The sequence below is a fragment of the Copadichromis virginalis genome, linkage group LG5 (assembly GCF_057382275.1).
Source record: "Copadichromis virginalis isolate Kocher_CV1m ecotype Utaka linkage group LG5, C_Virginalis_male_GT1.1, whole genome shotgun sequence".
NCBI lineage: Eukaryota > Metazoa > Chordata > Actinopteri > Cichliformes > Cichlidae > Copadichromis > Copadichromis virginalis.
The window spans coordinates 41,996,763-42,017,165 of NC_140622.1; the positions used below are offsets into that span (position 1 = coordinate 41,996,763).

General features: G+C 44.1%; 1 protein-coding gene across 3 annotated transcripts in view; it reads right to left on the reverse strand.

Moving 5' to 3' along the window:
• LOC146710424 (actin-associated protein FAM107A-like) overlaps nt 1-20,363 on the reverse strand; it is a 27,113-nt gene extending 6,750 nt beyond the window's left edge. Inside the window, exons 1-2 of one of the 3 annotated variants that reach the window (XM_085457847.1) lie at nt 20,199-20,363; nt 14,863-14,914 (exon numbers count right to left, since the gene is read on the reverse strand). In XM_085457847.1, coding sequence (XP_085313973.1) covers nt 14,863-14,914; nt 20,199-20,222 — 76 coding nt within the window. In that variant the 5' untranslated portion in view covers nt 20,223-20,363. Of the gene's footprint in view, nt 1-8,945; nt 9,058-14,862; nt 14,915-20,198 lie in introns of those variants that run through there. The other 2 variants (XM_085457846.1, XM_085457848.1) reach the window with 2 other exon arrangements.
• Between the last annotated feature and the right edge of the window lie 40 nt (nt 20,364-20,403).

Here is a 20,403-nt window from a genome sequence, read left to right on the forward strand (position 1 = left end):
ACAAACTGCAACCCCCAGCAGATGCTAGCAGGATATCATACATCCTGAAACATCTTCACAGTCCATTCACAGCAGCTGAGAAAAGCCTCATTCCCTGTTTTTCTGCTCACTCTGTAAATGTGTCCCCGTTCCCAAAACGTCATTAACACTGTCCCTTTAAAAATTCCCCACTGGAAAAGTCCGGACTGTGTTTAAAAGTCCTTGCTTTAGAGAAACGTCTTCACTGGGTCAGGTCTTGATAAGGCGCTGACAGCAGGTGTAGCCAGCAGGAGGCGCTAGCAGCAGCTCGTGGTGTCTGTGAGCTGGGGTGTTTGAGGCAGAGGTCCTCAGTTTCCGGCCTGCGGCGCATCTGAGAAAGGACAATAAACCCATCCCGTCCTCGGATATTCTGGGATTGAGATCACATGACAGGTCACGCCGCACAATGACCCTTTCTCGAGTGCAACCAGAGCCCGCCTTCCAGCTTCATATTTCAGAAAAATGAAACGAGCTCCGGATGTCTGTTCACTCCTAGACACGCAGAAGAAAGTAAGTGGACGGCTATTTTGACAGCCTCCCTGCCTCCAGATGTTGGCGCTGCTACAGCAAATAGGAACGGGCTTGTGAGGTCGCACATGGCGGATAACCATCAGAAACTTCTCTGAGCTCCTGTGATTGTAAGGACTGCTGTAGCAGTTTGTCAGTAGGTTCAGTAGAAGGAAATGAAAGGCTGGCAGGAGGAGCGCACTGAGCTGCAGCACTGATCTCTGTGAGCAGCAAACATCTCACACTACTCACAATGTTCACAGCTGAGCAAGTCAGTCACGGAGCCTGCTGCAAACTTCAATTCAGAACCTGACACATCTGAAACAAGCCTGAAACACACCTAAAACACATCTGAAACACACCTGTAACAAGCATTAAAATGTCTGAAACACGACTGAAACACATCTGAAACAAGCCTGAAAAACACTTGAAACAAGTTGGAAAATGTCTGAAACACACCTGAAACACATCTGAAACACACCTGTAACAAGCATTAAAATGTCTGAAACACGACTGAAACACATCTGAAACAAGCCTGAAAAACACTTGAAACAAGTTGGAAAATGTCTGAAACACACCTGAAACACATCTGAAACACACCTGTAACAAGCATTAAAATGTCTGAAACACGACTGAAACACATCTGAAACAAGCCTGAAAAACACTTGAAACAAGTTGGAAAATGTCTGAAACACACCTGAAACACATCTGAAACACACCTGTAACAAGCATTAAAATGTCTGAAACATGACTGAAAAACATCTGAAACAAGCCTGAAAAACACTTGAAACAAGTTGGAAAATGTCTGAAACACACCTGTAACAAGCATTAAAATGTCTGAAACACATCTGAAACACACCTGTAACAAGCGTTAAAATGTCTGAAACACATCTGAAACACACCTGTAACAAGCGTTAAAATGTCTGAAACACATCTGAAACACACCTGTAACAAGCATTAAAATGTCTGAAACACATCTGAAACACACTTGAAACAAGTTGGAAAATATCTGAAACACAACTGAAACACATCTGAAACACACCTGAAACAAGCATTAAAATGTCTGAAACACATCTGAAACAAGCCTGAAACAAGCCTGTAAAACATATGAAAATGTCTGAAACACGACTGAAACAAGCCTGAAACACATATGAAAATGTCTGAAACACACCTGAAACAAGCCTGAAACAAGTCTGAAAATGTCTGAAACACGACTGAAACACATCTGAAACAAGCCTGAAACACACTTGAAACAAGTTGGAAAATGTCTGAAACACAACTGAAACACATCTGAAACAAGCCTGAAACACACTTTAAAATGTCTGAAACACATCTGAAACAAGCCTGAAACAAGCCTGTAAAACATATGAAAATGTCTGAAACACACCTGAAACAAGCCTGAAACACACCTAAAACACATCTGAAACACACCTGTAACAAGTTGGAAAATGTCTGAAACACGACTGAAACACATCTGAAACAAGCCTGAAAAACACTTGAAACAAGTCTGAAAATGTCTGAAACACGACTGAAACAAGCCTGAAACACATATGAAAATATCTGAAACACACCTGTAACAAGCATTAAAATGTCTGAAACACATCTGAAACAAGCCTGAAACACACCTAAAACACATCTGAAACACACCTGTAACAAGCATTAAAATGTCTGAAACACACCTGTAACAAGCATTAAAATGTCTGAAACACATCTGAAACACACCTGTAACAAGCGTTAAAATGTCTGAAACACACCTGAAACAAGCCTGAAACAAGTCTGAAAATGTCTGAAACACGACTGAAACACATCTGAAACAAGCCTGAAACACACTTGAAACAAGTTGGAAAATGTCTGAAACACGACTGATACACATCTGAAACAAGCCTGAAACACACTTGAAACAAGTTGGAAAATGTCTGAAACACGACTGAAACACATCTGAAACACACTTGAAACAAGTCTGAAAATGTCTGAAACACGACTGAAACTAGCCTGAAACACATATGAAAATGTCTGAAACACACCTGTAACAAGCATTAAAATGTCTGAAACACATCTGAAACACACCTGAAACAAGCCTGAAACAAGTCTGAAAATGTCTGAAACACGACTGAAACACATCTGAAACAAGCCTGAAACACACTTGAAACAAGTTGGAAAATGTCAGAAACACGACTGATACACATCTGAAACAAGCCTGAAACACACTTTAAAATGTCTGAAACACATCTGAAACAAGCCTGAAACAAGCCTGTAAAACATATGAAAATGTCTGAAACACACCTGAAACAAGCCTGAAACACACTTTAAAATGTCTGAAACACATCTGAAACAAGCCTGAAACACATATGAAAATGTCTGAAACACACCTGAAACAAGCCTGAAACACACCTAAAACACATCTGAAACACACCTGTAACAAGTTGGAAAATGTCTGAAACACGACTGAAACACATCTGAAACAAGCCTGAAAAACACTTGAAACAAGTCTGAAAATGTCTGAAACACGACTGAAACACACCTGAAACAAGCCTGAAACACACTTGAAACAAGTTGGAAAATGTCTGAAACACGACTGGTACACATCTGAAACAAGCCTGAAACACACTTTAAAATGTCTGAAACACATCTGAAACAAGCCTGAAACAAGCCTGTAAAACATATGAAAATGTCTGAAACTCACCTGAAACAAGCCTGAAACACACTTTAAAATGTCTGAAACACATCTGAAACAAGCCTGAAACACATATGAAAATGTCTGAAACACACCTGAAACAAGCCTGAAACACACCTAAAACACATCTGAAACACACCTGTAACAAGTTGGAAAATGTCTGAAACACGACTGAAACACATCTGAAACAAGCCTGAAAAACACTTGAAACAAGTTGGAAAATGTCTGAAACACGACTGAAACAAGCCTGAAACAAGCATTAAAATGTCTGAAACACATCTGAAACACACCTGTAACAAGCATTAAAATGTCTGAAACACATCTGAAACACACCTGTAACAAGCATTAAAATGTCTGAAACACATCTGAAACAAGCCTGAAACACACCTAAAACACATCTGAAACACACCTGTAACAAGCATTAAAATGTCTGAAACACACCTGTAACAAGCATTAAAATGTCTGAAACACATCTGAAACACACCTGTAACAAGCGTTAAAATGTCTGAAACACATCTGAAACAAGCCTGAAACAAGTCTGAAAATGTCTGAAACACGACTGAAACAAGCCTGAAACACATATGAAAATATCTGAAACACACCTGTAACAAGCATTAAAATGTCTGAAACACATCTGAAACAAGCCTGAAACACACCTAAAACACATCTGAAACACACCTGTAACAAGCATTAAAATGTCTGAAACACACCTGTAACAAGCATTAAAATGTCTGAAACACATCTGAAACACACCTGTAACAAGCGTTAAAATGTCTGAAACACACCTGAAACAAGCCTGAAACAAGTCTGAAAATGTCTGAAACACGACTGAAACACATCTGAAACAAGCCTGAAACACACTTGAAACAAGTTGGAAAATGTCTGAAACACGACTGAAACACATCTGAAACAAGCCTGAAACACACTTGAAACAAGTTGGAAAATGTCTGAAACACGACTGAAACACATCTGAAACAAGCCTGAAACACACTTGAAACAAGTTGGAAAATGTCTGAAACACGACTGAAACACATCTGAAACACACTTGAAACAAGTCTGAAAATGTCTGAAACACATCTGAAACAAGCCTGAAACAAGCCTGTAAAACATATGAAAATGTCTGAAACACGCCTGAAACAAGCCTGAAACACATATGAAAATGTCTGAAACACACCTGAAACAAGCCTGAAACAAGTCTGAAAATGTCTGAAACACGGCTGAAACATCTGAAACAAGCCTGAAACACACTTGAAACAAGTTGGAAAATGTCTGAAACACACCTGAAACACATCTGAAACACACCTGTAACAAGCATTAAAATGTCTGAAACACATCTGAAACAAGCCTGAAACACACCTGTAACAAGCATTAAAATGTCTGAAACACATCTGAAACAAGCCTGAAACACATCTGAAACACACCTGTAACAAGCATTAAAATGTCTGAAACACATCTGAAACAAGCCTGAAACACATCTGAAACACACCTGTAACAAGCATTAAAATGTCTGAAACACATCTGAAACAAGCCTGAAACAAGCCTGTAAAACATATGAAAATGTCTGAAACACGCCTGAAACAAGCCTGAAACACATATGAAAATGTCTGAAACAAGCCTGAAAAAGCTTGAAACACGCCTGAACACGTGTGAAACATGTCTGAAAATATCTGAATCACATCTGAAACACCTGAAATACCTGACCTCAGACGTTCACTCTTAAATACTGAACCACTGCATCAGATTTTAAGGAGTGAGACAATCAATTTGTAGAAGACACTGAAACACAGAGAACACTTCCTGTTTTGTGATTAGACTCCCACAGTTTATTAATTTGATCTATTTTTGTGATGTAATCTTTTTGTTATTAATAGTTCCTGCTTGAGCTCAGTATATAATCTCCACATTTTATGTGTTAAATCCTAAAGGATTCTGAATGACCAGGGTTATATTAAAAACAAACATGGTTAACAATGAGGTGCAGAAACCAGTGTCTGTGTACATCTTTTATGTACAGTGTATGACCTGAAGGCCACGCATTTTGAGTGTTATTAAAAATGTGTTGGACCCACAGAAGTTACAGTAACAGGGAGCTCTGCTGCTGAACTTTACCCGCCTCTCTCTGTTAGCTCAGTGTTTGTCTGCCGGACTTTGAGCCTTTCTGAGGTTTGTATTGATCGGAGGGAGGACGTGCAGACCGGAGCCTCTCTGTATTGACGTCCCCGTGAGTGCTGCCAATCTGGTTACAGCAAAGCGGACAACTTGAGCTCGAGTCTAAGGCCGGAGCCGCACCTCGGGAGGAAACGTGATCGCTCTGTAACGGCAGGCCATAACGCATCTGCTCGTTCTTTCGCTCATCCTGAGGAAACCCCGCAGAATCTAAATCAGAGCAGACGAGCCGCTAACAGGCTTGCTGAGGAAACGCCACTTCCTGTCACAAACCTGATGATCAGCCATCAACACCACCATGAACACAGCCACCCTGAATACAACCACCACCACCATCAACACTGAAGCTCTACATGACTCCCCGTTGCCGAGGCTAAAACTCAAGCAGAGGATGTGAACTCCCACTGCAGTCCGTCTGCATGCCAGCGGTGACTTCATCTTCATCAGCCTTCGCTCCTCACAGCGCTTCATGAGCCATGAGTGGCTCTGGTACAACGCAGCACCTCAATTACTTAAGAAGATGCTGAACAGACAGGAGCAGCAACAAGTCCACCACCACCATCATCATCCACACCAACACTATTATCATCATCCACACCACCACCACCATCATCATCATCCACACCAACACTATTATCATCATCCACACCACCACCACCATCATCATCCACACCACCACCATCATCATCATCCACACCACCACCACCATCATCATCCACACCACCACCATTATCATCATCCACACCACCATCAACATCATCCACACCACCAGCATCATCATCATCATCATCATCATCCACACCAACACTATTATCATCATCCACACCACCACCATCATCATCCACACCACCACCATCATCATCATCATCATCCACACCACCACCATTATCATCATCCACACCACCATCAACATCATCCACACCACCATCAACATCATCCACACCACCATCATCATCATCCACACCAGCATCATCATCATCATCATCATCATCATCCACACCACCACTATTATCACCCACACCACCATCATCATCCACACCACCAGCATCATCATCCACACCACCATCATCATCATCCACACCACCACCAGCATCATCATCATCATCATCCACACCAACACTATTATCATCATCCACACCACCACCATCATCATCCACACCACCAGCATCATCATCCACACCACCACCAGCATCATCATCCACACCACCAGCATCATCATCATCATCCACACCACCACTATTATCACCCACACCACCATCATCATCATCCACACCACCAGTATCATCATCCACACCACAAGCATCATCATCCACACCACCACCACCATCATCATCCACACCACCAGCATCATTATCATCATCATCATCATCCACACCAACACTATTATCATCATCCACACCTTATCATCATCCACACCACCACCATCATCATCCACACCACCAGCAGCATCATCATCATCATCCACACCAACACTATTATCATCATCCACACCACCACCATCATCATCATCCACACCACCACTATTATCATCCACACCACCAGCATCATCATCCACACCACCACTATCATCATCATCCACACCACCACCATCATCATCCACACCACCACCATCATCATCATCATCATCATCCACACCAACACTATTATCATCATCCACACCACCATCAACATCATCCACACCACCAGCATCATCATCATCATCATCATCCACACCAACACTATTATCATCATCCACACCACCACCATCATCATCCACACCACCAGCATCATCATCATCATCCACACCAACACTATTATCATCATCCACACCACCAGCATCATCATCATCCACACCACCAGCATCATCATCATCCACACCACCAGCATCATCATCATCATCATCATCATCATCCACACCACCATCATCCACACCACCACCATCATCATCATCCACACCAACACTATTATCATCATCCACACCACCATCAACATCATCCACACCACCATCAACATCATCCACACCACCATCATCATCATCCACACCACCAGCATCATCATCATCATCATCATCCACACCACCACTATTATCACCCACACCACCATCATCATCATCCACACCACCAGCATCATCATCCATACCACCATCATCATCATCCACACCACCACCAGCATCATCATCCACACCACCAGCATCATCATCATCATCATCATCATCATCATCATCCACACCAACACTATTATCATCATCCACACCACCACCATCATCATCCACACCACCAGCATCATCATCATCATCATCCACACCACCACCAGCATCATCATCCACACCACCAGCATCATCATCATCATCCACACCACCACTATTATCACCCACACCACCATCATCATCATCCACACCACCAGTATCATCATCCACACCACAAGCATCATCATCCACACCACCAGCATCATCATCATCCACACCACCATCATCATCCACACCACCAGCATCATTATCATCATCATCATCCACACCAACACTATTATCATCATCCACACCACCACCATCATCATCCACACCACCAGCAGCATCATCATCATCATCCACACCAACACTATTATCATCATCCACACCACCACCATCATCATCATCATCATCCACACCACCACTATTATCATCCACACCACCAGCATCATCATCCACACCAACACTATCATCATCATCCACACCACCACCATCATCATCCACACCACCAGCATCATCATCATCATCATCATCATCATCATCATCCACACCACCACCATTATCATCATCATCATCCACACCACCATCAACATCATCCACACCACCAGCATCATCATCATCATCATCATCATCATCCACCCCAACACTATTATCATCATCCACACCACCACCATCATCATCATCATCATCATCCACACCAACACTATTATCATCATCCACACCACCATCAACATCATCCACACCACCAGCATCATCATCATCATCCACACCACCACTATTATCACCCACACCACCATCATCATCATCCACACCACCAGCATCATCATCCACACCAACACTATTATCATCATCCACACCACACCATCATCATCCACACCACCATCATCATCATCCACACCACCATCATCATCATCATCATCATCATCATCCACACTACCACCATCATCATCCAAACCACAATCATCATCATCCACACCACCACCATCATCATCCACACCACCACCATCAGCCATGCTCTCAGAGCCTCACATAGTCAAACTTGAGCACAAACACAAACATGCAGAAATGTTTCTGATAGAAACACAGAGCTGATGAAGGCTCTATTTCCACTTTGGAGATGATAATTAAAACTTCCAGCTCTCAAACTAAAGTCCTGTTTATTTTTAAAGTTTTTTCTAGAGATGACGTCACATCTTAATGATAATTTTAGTGAAAAGCATTACAAGTGTGAATGACGTCAGTCTGAGCTTGTTTCTCCATTTGTGGAGTAAAAGATTCAAAAAGCTGGGAGCTGACTTTCTTCAGCATGACTCTGATCTGAGAGCAGCTGACAGCCTCACAGCTCGATCCTCAGCTCTGTCCGCGGCCGGGTCTTACCGGACTTCACCACCCTTCCCTGGGCGGTGCTGGGCTCCATGCTACCAGAGCTCCTCTGCTCCTCTGCTCCTGCTCTCCTGCACAGCTCAAAGCCAGGCAGCGGTCACGTGGCACGTGGACTGCCCCTCCTCCTCGGGACCACTTCCCACGCTGCTCCTATTCATCAGCCAGCGGCTCCACCCAGCCTGAAATCCAGCTGCCATCTGATGGGGGCGCTGACTCTCACTGCAGCCTGGAGCAGACTCTCAGTGTGGGTTGCATGCGAACCACGAAGATAAATAATGATGATCTCACAACATTTAATCTGACATTTATCTTTAATATTCACACTTCCTGTCGGCAACTTTAAACACTTTTGTTCTTCTTGCCGACACTGTCACTTTATCAATGCTGGTCATCAGGCTCTTTGCTGCTAAAGTATTTATTTATACCTACACTCTATGCCCATACTCTATACTGGTACTCAGGTTGTTGCACTCTACTTATAGTATTATTTATGTATTGTTTTATTACTTGTTATTCTGTTTGTTAAAAAACAAAACAACTATTCATTTATTTTTTATTTAAAATAAAAAAACTTTCTTCATTATTTGGTTTCTTTTCGCTGTTTGTACATAATTTCTTTCCACCTCATGTTAACATGTGATGCAAATGACAATAAAGCTCCTTGAATCCTGCATGGACAGATCTGTGACATCATCAAGCCTGACGTCACGTTTATCTTTGACAGAAACTGTGAACAGTTGACTTTATTCTTGTTTTCAGTCACATGGTCCAACCCTGACCAATCACAGCTGTGTGAGTTATACCTGTGCGCATGTTGAATTCATTTATATTTCTAACTATGGCGTATGGTGGCCCCAAAGGTTCAAACACAGCAAAAAGAAAACATGTCGGGAAGAAGTTTGATCATCAGCTTCATGTTCCTCTGGGCCATCACACACACAATCACACAATCACACACACACACACACACACAACAAAGACTCTGGTAAGGGCGGGGTGGTGGGCTGTGTGCCTTGGGACTGGTGCCATAACAGCAGAGTTGTAAACAGTCACTGCCCACCAGACTTGGAGGCCTTTTTTATCTACCATTGTTTACATCCCCCCCCAAATGCTAATGTTAGCTCAGCACTCAATCACTTCCAACTTATCATCAGTAAACAGCAGAGAGAGCACCCAACCCCCGAAAGCAGCCTCAATGAATGGAGAACCGGAAGAGCTGCATGAGGATGCTCTTCATGGACTGCAGCTCAGCATTCAACAACATGATCCCAAACATCGATCCCAGATCCGTCCTGTCACCTGCTAGTGGATCAAAGACTTTCTCACCAACCGGCCTCAATCAGGTCAACTTAATCCAATTTTCAGTTGCATCAAGGAGCTTTTTATTCTAAGGTAGACCCTACAATAATACATACAGAGAAAAACCCAACAATCATATGACCCCCTATGAGCAAGCACTTTGGTGACAGTGAGACCTAACCCTAACACCCAGTGCATCATCCAGCAGCCTATTGCAGCATAACTAAGGGAGGATTCAGGGTCACCTGGTCCAGCCCTAACTACCGTAATTGTCGGGCTATAAGCCGCTACTTTTTGCACAAGCTTTGAACCCTGCGGCTTTTAGTCAGGTGCGGCTTTTCTATGGATTGTCCATGATTTTTGTCATATCGTAAGACGATTTGTTTTGTTTGTTCCGCTGTTGTACGGCACTACGTTGCCTGGCGGAAGGGCATGTGATCAGACACACAGTATCTGGGTTCAAGAGTGGTATGTTGGTCACGTGTCCATCCGCCAGGCAACATAGTGCCGTACAAGTAGCGCGAAAAACAAACTTCAAATTAACGCTACGCGTTCAGCGGGAGTCGTGGATGACGAGCGGCGATAAGCTTGCGAAAAGCAAGTTATGCTCAACTCCACCGGTGGATTCTGACGGCGTGGAAAAGTGTGAAAACATCCATGATCACCAACGGATTTCGAAGGGCTGGACTGCTGCATGATGGAGAGGAGGACACCGCCACGGCCCTTCAGAGGGTGTTCGACTCTGACACTGACAACGAGGATTTCTTTGGTTTTGTAAGTGACAACGAAGGAGAGAAGCGGAGAGTGGATGACGAAGCCACCCTGAGCCTGTTCGTATCCGACACTGGAGAAGAGGACTTTGGTGGTTTTAGTGCGCAGGAAGATGGTGGTGAATGACTGACTTTTCTGCTTGTTAAAGCCGTGTCACTGCACCTGAGCCTAAAAGGTAGTCCGAATCTATTGTTCTGGTGTGCTGTAGGTTATTGTTATGTACTACATTTGTTACTCATTTATGAAGCACAGTACATGTTTCGTACTTGTAATTACCGCTACTTGTACATATACCTAAAAAGTTATGCAAATATGTACCCATAACTTGTTTTTCAAAATATTAATAAAAGGGGTGTGTCTCCAAACAGCCATCTCTTTCCTGACAATTCCCTTTGTGCATATTCTCTTACATATGATAAGTCAACATTGAAACACCTGCGGCTTTTAGTCAGGTGCGGCTAATGTATGTACAAAACAGGATTTTCCCCTGATTTTAGCTTGTGCGGCTAATATTCAGGTGCGCTTTGTAGTCCGGGAAATACGGTATATGCTTTAGCAAAAAGGAAAGTTTGAAGCCTGATCTTGAAAGCAGAGATAGTGTCTGTCTCCTGAATCCAAACTGGAAGCTGGTTCCACAGAAGAGGGGCCTGAAAACTGAAGGCTCTGCCTCCCATTCTACTTTTAAATACTCTAGGAACAAAAAGTAGGCCTGCAGAGCGAGAGCGAAGTGCTCTAATAGGGTGATATGGTACTACAAGGTCATTAAGATAAGATGGGGCCTGATTATTTAAGACCTTGTATGTGAGGAGCAGGATTTTGAATTCTGGATTTAACAGGAAGCCAAAACAGGAGAAATATGCTCTCTCTTTCTAGTCCCTGTCAGGACTCTTGCTGCAGCATTTTGGATCAGCTGAAGGCTTTTCAGGGAGTTTTTAGGACTTCCTGATAATAATGAATTACAGTCGTCCAGCCTGGAAGTAATAAATGCATGAACTAGTTTTTCAGCGTCACTCTGAGACAGGATGTGTCTAACTTTAGAGATGTTGCACAAATGGAAGAAAGCAGTCTTACATATTTGTTTAATATGTGCGTTGAAGGACATGTCCTGGTCAAAAATGACTCCAAGGTTCCTCACAGCGTTACTGGAGGCCAAGGTAATGCCATCCAGAGTAAGAATCTGGTTAGATACCATATTTCTAAGCTTTTCAGGGCCGAGTACAATAACCTCAGTTTGATCTGAATTAAGAAGCAGAAAGTTAGCGGCCATCCAGGTCTTTATGTCTTTAAGACATTCCTGCAGTTTAACTCATTGGTGTGTGTTATCTGGCTTCATGGACAGATAGAGCTGGGTGTCATCTGCATAGCAGTGTAAATGTATGCTACAGTGGGGCAAAAAAGTATTTAGTCAGCCACCGATTGTGCAAGTTCCCCCACCTAAAATGATGACAGAGGTCAGTAATTTGCACCAGAGGTACACTTCAACTGTGAGAGACAGAATGTGAAAAAAAAATCCATGAATTCACATGGTAGGATTTGTAAAGAATTTATTCGTAAATCAGGGTGGAAAATAAGTATTTGGTCAATAACAAAAATACAACTCAATACATTTGTAACATTTGTTGGCAATAACAGAGGTCAAACGTTTACTATAGGTCTTTACCAGGTTTGCACACACAGTAGCTGGTATTTTGGCCCATTCCTCCATGCAGATCTTCTCGAGAGCAGTGATGTTTTGGGGCTGTCGCCGAGCAACACGGACTTTCAACTCCCGCCACAGATTTTCTATGGGGTTGAGGTCTGGAGACTGGCTAGGCCACTCCAGGACTTTCAAATGCTTCTTACGGAGCCACTCCTTTGTTGCCCGGGCGGTGTGTTTTGGATCATTGTCATGTTGGAAGACCCAGCCTCGTTTCATCTTCAAAGTTCTCACTGATGGAAGGAGGTTTTGGCTCAAAATCTCACGATACATGGCCCCATTCATTCTGTCCTTAACACGGATCAGTCGTCCTGTCCCCTTGGCAGAAAAACAGCCCCATAGCATGATGTTTCCACCCCCATGCTTCACAGTAGGTATGGTGTTCTTGGGATGCAACTCAGTATTCTTCTTCCTCCAAACACGACGAGTTGAGTTTATACCAAAAAGTTCTACTTTGGTTTCATCTGACCACATGACATTCTCCCAATCCTCTGCTGTATCATCCATGTGCTCTCTGGCAAACTTCAGACGGGCCTGGACATGCACTGGCTTCAGCAGCGGAACACGTCTGGCACTGCGGGATTTGATTCCCTGCCGTTGTAGTGTGTTACTGATGGTGACCTTTGTTACTTTGGTCCCAGCTCTCTGCAGGTCATTCACCAGGTCCCCCCGTGTGGTCCTGGGATCTTTGCTCACCGTTCTCATGATCATTTTGACCCCACGGGATGAGATCTTGCGTGGAGCCCCAGATCGAGGGAGATTATCAGTGGTCTTGTATGTCTTCCATTTTCTGATGATTGCTCCCACAGTTGATTTTTTCACACCAAGCTGCTTGCCTATTGTAGATTCACTCTTCCCAGTCTGGTGCAGGTCTACAATACTTTTCCTGGTGTCCTTCGAAAGCTCTTTGGTCTTGGCCATGGCGGAGTTTGGAGTCTGACTGTTTGAGGCTGTGGACAGGTGTCTTTTATACAGATGATAAGTTCAAACAGGTGCCATTCATACAGGTAACGAGTGGGGGACAGAAAAGCGTCTTACAGAAGACGTTACAGGTCTGTGAGAGCCAGAGATCTTCCATGTTTGAGATGACCAAATACTTATTTTCCACCCTAATTTACAAATAAATTCTTTACAAATCCTACCATGTGGATTCATGGATTTTTTTTTCACATTCTGTCTCTCACAGTTGAAGTGTACCTCTGGTGCAAATTACTGACCTCTGTCATCATTTTAAGTGGGGGAACTTGCACAATCGGTGGCTGACTAAATACTTTTTTGCCCCACTGTATGTCTTCTAATGATGCTGCCTAAGGGAAGCATGTATAATGTAAACAGAATTGGTCCTAGCACTGAACCCTGTGGAACTCCATAATTAACCTCAGTGTGTGAAGAGGACTCTCCATTTACATGAACAAACTGGAGTCTATTAGATAGATATGATACAAACCACTGCAGTGCAGTACCTGTAATACCTACAGCATGTTCTAATCGCTCTAATAGGATATTATGGTCGACAGTATCGAACGCTGCACTGAGGTCTAGCAGGACAAGCACAGAGATGAGTCCACTGTCAGAGGCCATAAGAAGATCATTTGTAACCTTCACTAAAGCTGTTTCTGTGCTGTGATGAGCTCTGAAACCTGACTGAAACTCTTCAAATAAACCTCTGCAGATGATCTGTTAGCTGTTTGACAACTACTCTTTCAAGGATTTTTGATATGAAAGGAAGGTTGGAGATTGGCCTATAATTAGCTAAGACTGCTGGGTCTAGAGATGCTTTTTGAGTAAAGGTTTAACTACAGCCAGCTTGAAGGCCTGTGGTACATAGCCGATTATTAGAGATAGGTTGATCATATTTAAGACTGAAGCATTAATTTATTAATACTCCCTTATAATAAACCCTCATCACTCAGGCCACTCACACACAGACTCTATTCAGACCAAGTCCTTTTGGACTACCTCCAAGCACTTTGCAACTTATAAATATTTTATTCTGGTACAGTTGGTGTCGAGCACCCACAGTTTTGTTGTACATGTACAATGACAATAAAAGGCTATTCTATTCTATTCTATTCTAGAACAGGTCTGTGACATTGGCTGCTCACAGGTCGTACCGCCTTTATTACCTGAGACGGCCTAACTCACCTTTGCTGTGCGGCTGCTTCGGCAGAGCCTGATGGTCAATGTTATACGCCTTCTGCAAAACAAAGAAGAAAGGCTCATCATTTAGCTGAGGAGGAGGATGAGAGCAGTGGGGAATGGCCAACTCAGGCTAAGAACAAGAGAAAAAGAAACACACGCAGTGACTCAAGGTGTCACTCCGAACCTGGCAAAATCAGGTAAAACAGGAACAAGTGCAGTCACAGCTTCAAGCTTCCATTCACTCGTTTACTCACACAGGTGAGTCTCACAGGTGGAGATCCTGACACCTCACTGCTAAAAGCTTTCTCTGTTTTTATCCTCCTCTGACAGAAGAACCAACACTGAGACAGCAGGAACTGAACTTTCACAGTAAAACAGGTCTCTACTGTGGTAAAAACTAGCTTTCATCAACTACGCCTAATCTCTAAGGCTAAACCCTACATACCACACAAAGATATGGAGAAACTCATTCATGCTTTCATTATGTCAAGACTGGACTATTGTAACTCTCTCTACTTGGGTCTACAATCTTCTCTTCTGCAGCGTCTGCAGCTGGTCCAGAATGCCGCAGCACGTCTCTTGACCGGCACTAGAAAGTTTGACTCTATCACCCCTGTTCTGAAAAATTTACACTGGCTTCCTATCAAATATCGAATTGATTTTAAAATTCTATTGTTTACTTATAAAATTTTAAACAATATGGCACCTGACTACTTAGCTGATCTCCTCTGTCTGTACAGCCCTCAGAGAGCACTAAGATCATCGGGCCAACTGCTCTTGGTGCAACCTAGGTCTCGGCTGAAGACCAGAGGAGACCGTGCCTTTGCCGTTGCTGCACCCAGGCTATGGAATACTCTCCCTCTTCATATTCGCGCGTCAGATTCCATTCAGTCTTTTAAATCACGTTTAAAAACGTATTTGTTTGATCTGGCATTTAAGGCGAATTAGGGTAATTTACATCTGGCTCTGTATTTAGATTATGTAATTATCTTATATTTTATATATTTGTAATTTATATTTTAGTGTGATTTTATTTGTACTGCGATTTTACTGGAAAGCACTTTGGTGTACTTCGGTCTTAAAAATGTGCTATATAAATAAATTTTGATTGATTGATTGATTGAGTAAAAGCATCAGATTATTATTGATCACAGAGACAGCCAGTCTCATGTGTGTGAGACCACCCTCAGAAACTTCAGCTGCTGCTGCCACCTTAATGATCCACCTGACATCACTTCATCAGTCAGCTGACCCAGAATCAGCTGATCTCAGGTTTTTGGGAGGGGTGAAAGGGTTAAACAGTCCGGGTCAGAGAGAGAAAACACGAGTCAACAACATCAGAAAGATCTGAATCCAAAAATAAGAACAAAGACACGTTCACCAGTTTTCACAATAAAAAACAAACATGACAAAGTGAGAAAGACGCAGCTGCAGCTGTGCTCAGGTCACCAGCTTCTGACCACAGGTCTGAGTCTCTGGGTTCCCGTAACAACAGACGAAAGCTGAAGTAATAAAACACGCTGTGATTGGCTCTGGAGGACCGTTTCTGCAGTTCAGGCTGAAGAAGAGCCGAGGCACACCTGTGTGTGAAGAACAGGTGTATTAGAGACCTCGGCACAGATGTGAAGAAGAGCAGCTAAGATGAGAGCTCCGGCCGCTGCTGGAAAGGGAACAGGAAGCAGAAGACCACCGGAACCCTGAGGACTGTCTGCCCCCTGCTGGACTCTCGGCAGTGGTACAGCTGCGGCTCCGAGGCCGGGGTCAGCGGTGAGGGGGACTGTAGCAGGTTAGCATAAGCACCAGCTAGCATCGTCTGATCGAGCAAGGAATGTGATTGGACCGCAGGCCAAAACACATCTCACAGCTGTGTGTGAGCTTCCACTCTGACCTCTGACCTCATCACTTTGATCTTTCCCTGCTGCTTCACTCACTGCTGGATCAGCTTAATCTGCCCGACTAAAGACTCACACACACTAACACAAACACAAACCGTGTGGTAATTTGAACACCATGGCTTACCCCCCCCCCCAGATAAATCCGGACCTCTCCTCTCAGATCGTTCCTGAAACTCGATGCTCCAAGCTCGTCTCCACCTGCTGCACTGAAAACAGACAAACCTCTAGCCCCGCCTCCTCTCAGCTGCTCTTCAGCCTCGCCGACAGCTGCGCCGCCTCATAACTCGGATATTTGCGAGAGCTCGGCTTTCCTATAAGGTCGCATTCCTGCTGTCTCCTCCCCTGTGGAGTGCGACTCTGCAGTCATCCTCACCCTGATCGGAGAGGCGTACGATTGGCCTTCGTCCTCTCTCAGACTTGCTCAGTTCCCCCCTGGCTAAAGCTCTCAGGTGAGAGCAGGTGCTCCTTTGTTCTGAGGTGTTTCGAAGCCAAACGTGAATCGCAGGAAATCATCTGAACGAGTTAAAAATCTGTAAATAAACGGTGTGCAGCACCAAGCCTCTCTCACTCTGACCTCAGAATAACTCACTTCCTGTGCTCGAGGTGGATCAGCTGATTCAGGTTGGACGTTCTTAGGTGTTTTTTGTAAAGCGGTGCTTTTTCCAAAAATTCAAATAAAAGTTTCTGAAACGATTTCTGACCTCTGCTCATGAGGTCATGTGACTCATCCAGTTTCTCTGAAAGTCGAACCTTACGGAGCAGGTCATGAATGTCTGGAGCCAGGTGATCTGAGACATGATCCAGGTGAGCGTTCGACGCTAAAGAACTGGAACCTCCACGCAAAAACCTTGTTTATTCTCAGAGACGGTGGCAGGTCGTGATTTCAATCAGCAACAATAAACAGCTCATCTTTCATTTTATCTGCCAGCTTCTGCTGAATTTAGGTGCCATCAGAGGTGAACTTCTAACTGATGTCCAGCAGGGGGCGACTCACCTGGAAGTCTGCTTGCATAGATGCTCATCAGGAAGATGTTTACTGATGATTTTATGGTGTCAGTCACTGCTTTTAGGTCTGACTGAATAAAACATAAAACTCATTTTGGTCCCATTCAGAGGAGGAAGTAGGAATCAGGAAACAGGGAGTAGGAGAATGTCGCGCAGCGTCTCGCTCCTCGGTCAGATTCTTCACGTCCCATCTCAAAACACAAAGATGGAACGAGAAAACGCTCAGCTCAAGGTGTGATAACTTCCCTGACCAACGGGCAGCGTCACATGGGCCATCTTTTACCTGTAGTCTGTTGCCTTCAGGAGCTGTTCTGGACTGCTGTAGGCTCACAGACTCACGGTGATGTCAGTCACTAATCTGTTTTTATATCCTTTAATTTATCACATCTAAAAATGGCGGCTTGCGGCAGTCTTGATCGCAGCGCCGAACGGCTTCATCTGAAAGAGACTAGCCCTCGCCCACAGCGCCATCAGGTGCTCTGCAGCACACCAAACACTCACACTGAAACCACAGAGCACCTCAGATTCAATCCAGCAGGTACAGGTGAGCTCTTCGTCCCACCGATCTCTGCACCATGGATGGTGCTTACAGCCGTCCCCCACCCCGCACCACAGGGGTACCATTTTCCTTCAATTTGTCACCTGTCAGGACATTTGAAGCACACCTGCTGCAACCTTCATCGCGCAGAATGAATATCCTCACACATACAGTGGGGCAAAAAAGTATTTAGTCAGCCACCGATTGTGCAAGTTCCCCCACCTAAAATGATGACAGAGGTCAGTAATTTGCACCAGAGGTACACTTCAACTGTGAGAGACAGTATGTGAAAAAAAAATCCATGAATCCACATGGTAGGATTTGTAAAGAATTTATTGGTAAATCAGGGTGGAAAATAAGTATTTGGTCAATAACAAAAATACAACTCAATACTTTGTAACATAACCTTTGTTGGCAATAACAGAGGTCAAACGTTTACTATAGGTCTTTACCAGGTTTGCACACACAGTAGCTGGTATTTTGGCCCATTCCTCCATGCAGATCTTCTCGAGAGCAGTGATGTTTTGGGGCTGTCGCCGAGCAACACGGACTTTCAACTCCCGCCACAGATTTTCTATGGGGTTGAGGTCTGGAGACTGGCTAGGCCACTCCAGGACTTTCAAATGCTTCTTACGGAGCCACTCCTTTGTTGCCCGGGCGGTGTGTTTTGGATCATTGTCATGTTGGAAGACCCAGCCTCGTTTCATCTTCAAAGTTCTCACTGATGGAAGGAGGTTTTGGCTCAAAATCTCACGATACATGGCCCCATTCATTCTGTCCTTAACACGGATCAGTCGTCCTGTCCCCTTGGCAGAAAAACAGCCCCATAGCATGATGTTTCCACCTCCATGCTTCACAGTAGGTATGGTGTTCTTGGGATGCAACTCAGTATTCTTCTTCCTCCAAACACGACGAGTTGAGTTTATACCAAAAAGTTCTACTTTGGTTTCATCTGACCACATGACATTCTCCCAATCCTCTGCTGTATCATCCATGTGCTCTCTGGCAAACTTCAGACGGGCCTGGACATGCACTGGCTTCAGCAGCGGAACACGTCTGGCACTGCGGGATTTGATTCCCTGCCGTTGTAGTGTGTTACTGATGGTGACCTTTGTTACTTTGGTCCCAGCTCTCTGCAGGTCATTCACCAGGTCCCCCCGTGTGGTTCTGGGATCTTTGCTCACCGTTCTCATGATCATTTTGACCCCACGGGATGAGATCTTGCGTGGAGCCCCAGATCGAGGGAGATTATCAGTGGTCTTGTATGTCTTCCATTTTCTGATGATTGCTCCCACAGTTGATTTTTTCACACCAAGCTGCTTGCCTATTGTAGATTCACTCTTCCCAGTCTGGTGCAGGTCTACAATACTTTTCCTGGTGTCCTTCGAAAGCTCTTTGGTCTTGGCCATGGCGGAGTTTGGAGTCTGACTGTTTGAGGCTGTGGACAGGTGTCTTTTATACAGATGATGAGTTCAAACAGGTGCCATTCATACAGGTAACGAGTGGGGGACAGAAAAGCTTCTTACAGAAGACGTTACAGGTCTGTGAGAGCCAGAGATTTTCCTTGTTTGAGGTGACCAAATACTTATTTTCCACCCTGATTTACGAATAAATTCTTTACAAATCCTACCATGTGGATTCATGGATTTTTTTTTCACATTCTGTCTCTCACAGTTGAAGTGTACCTCTGGTGCAAATTACTGACCTCTGTCATCATTTTAAGTGGGGGAACTTGCACAATCGGTGGCTGACTAAATACTTTTTTGCCCCACTGTACATGCAGGTGATCGCATGACCGAACACCAGATTTCTGAGTTTAAACTGTTGGTGTGAGGATCTGATCAGAGTATTCTCACTAACTGTAAAGATGATCGGATCATTGATCAGCGCTTATCACTCACCTTCTTTCCATAAACTGCTCCCATGATCCTCGGTGCCCTGCTCAGGCCTCTCCCTGGCTCTGCGTCCTCCCCACAACTTCTCCTTCTTTTACTTTTTCCCAGCAGCCTCGGCGCCCCCTCCTCCGCCTTCCCCTCCTCTTGCTCACCCTGCTGCCTGGCAGCCTGACAGCCCGGTCGCTGGGCTCCGTTAACCCTGCAGACTGTG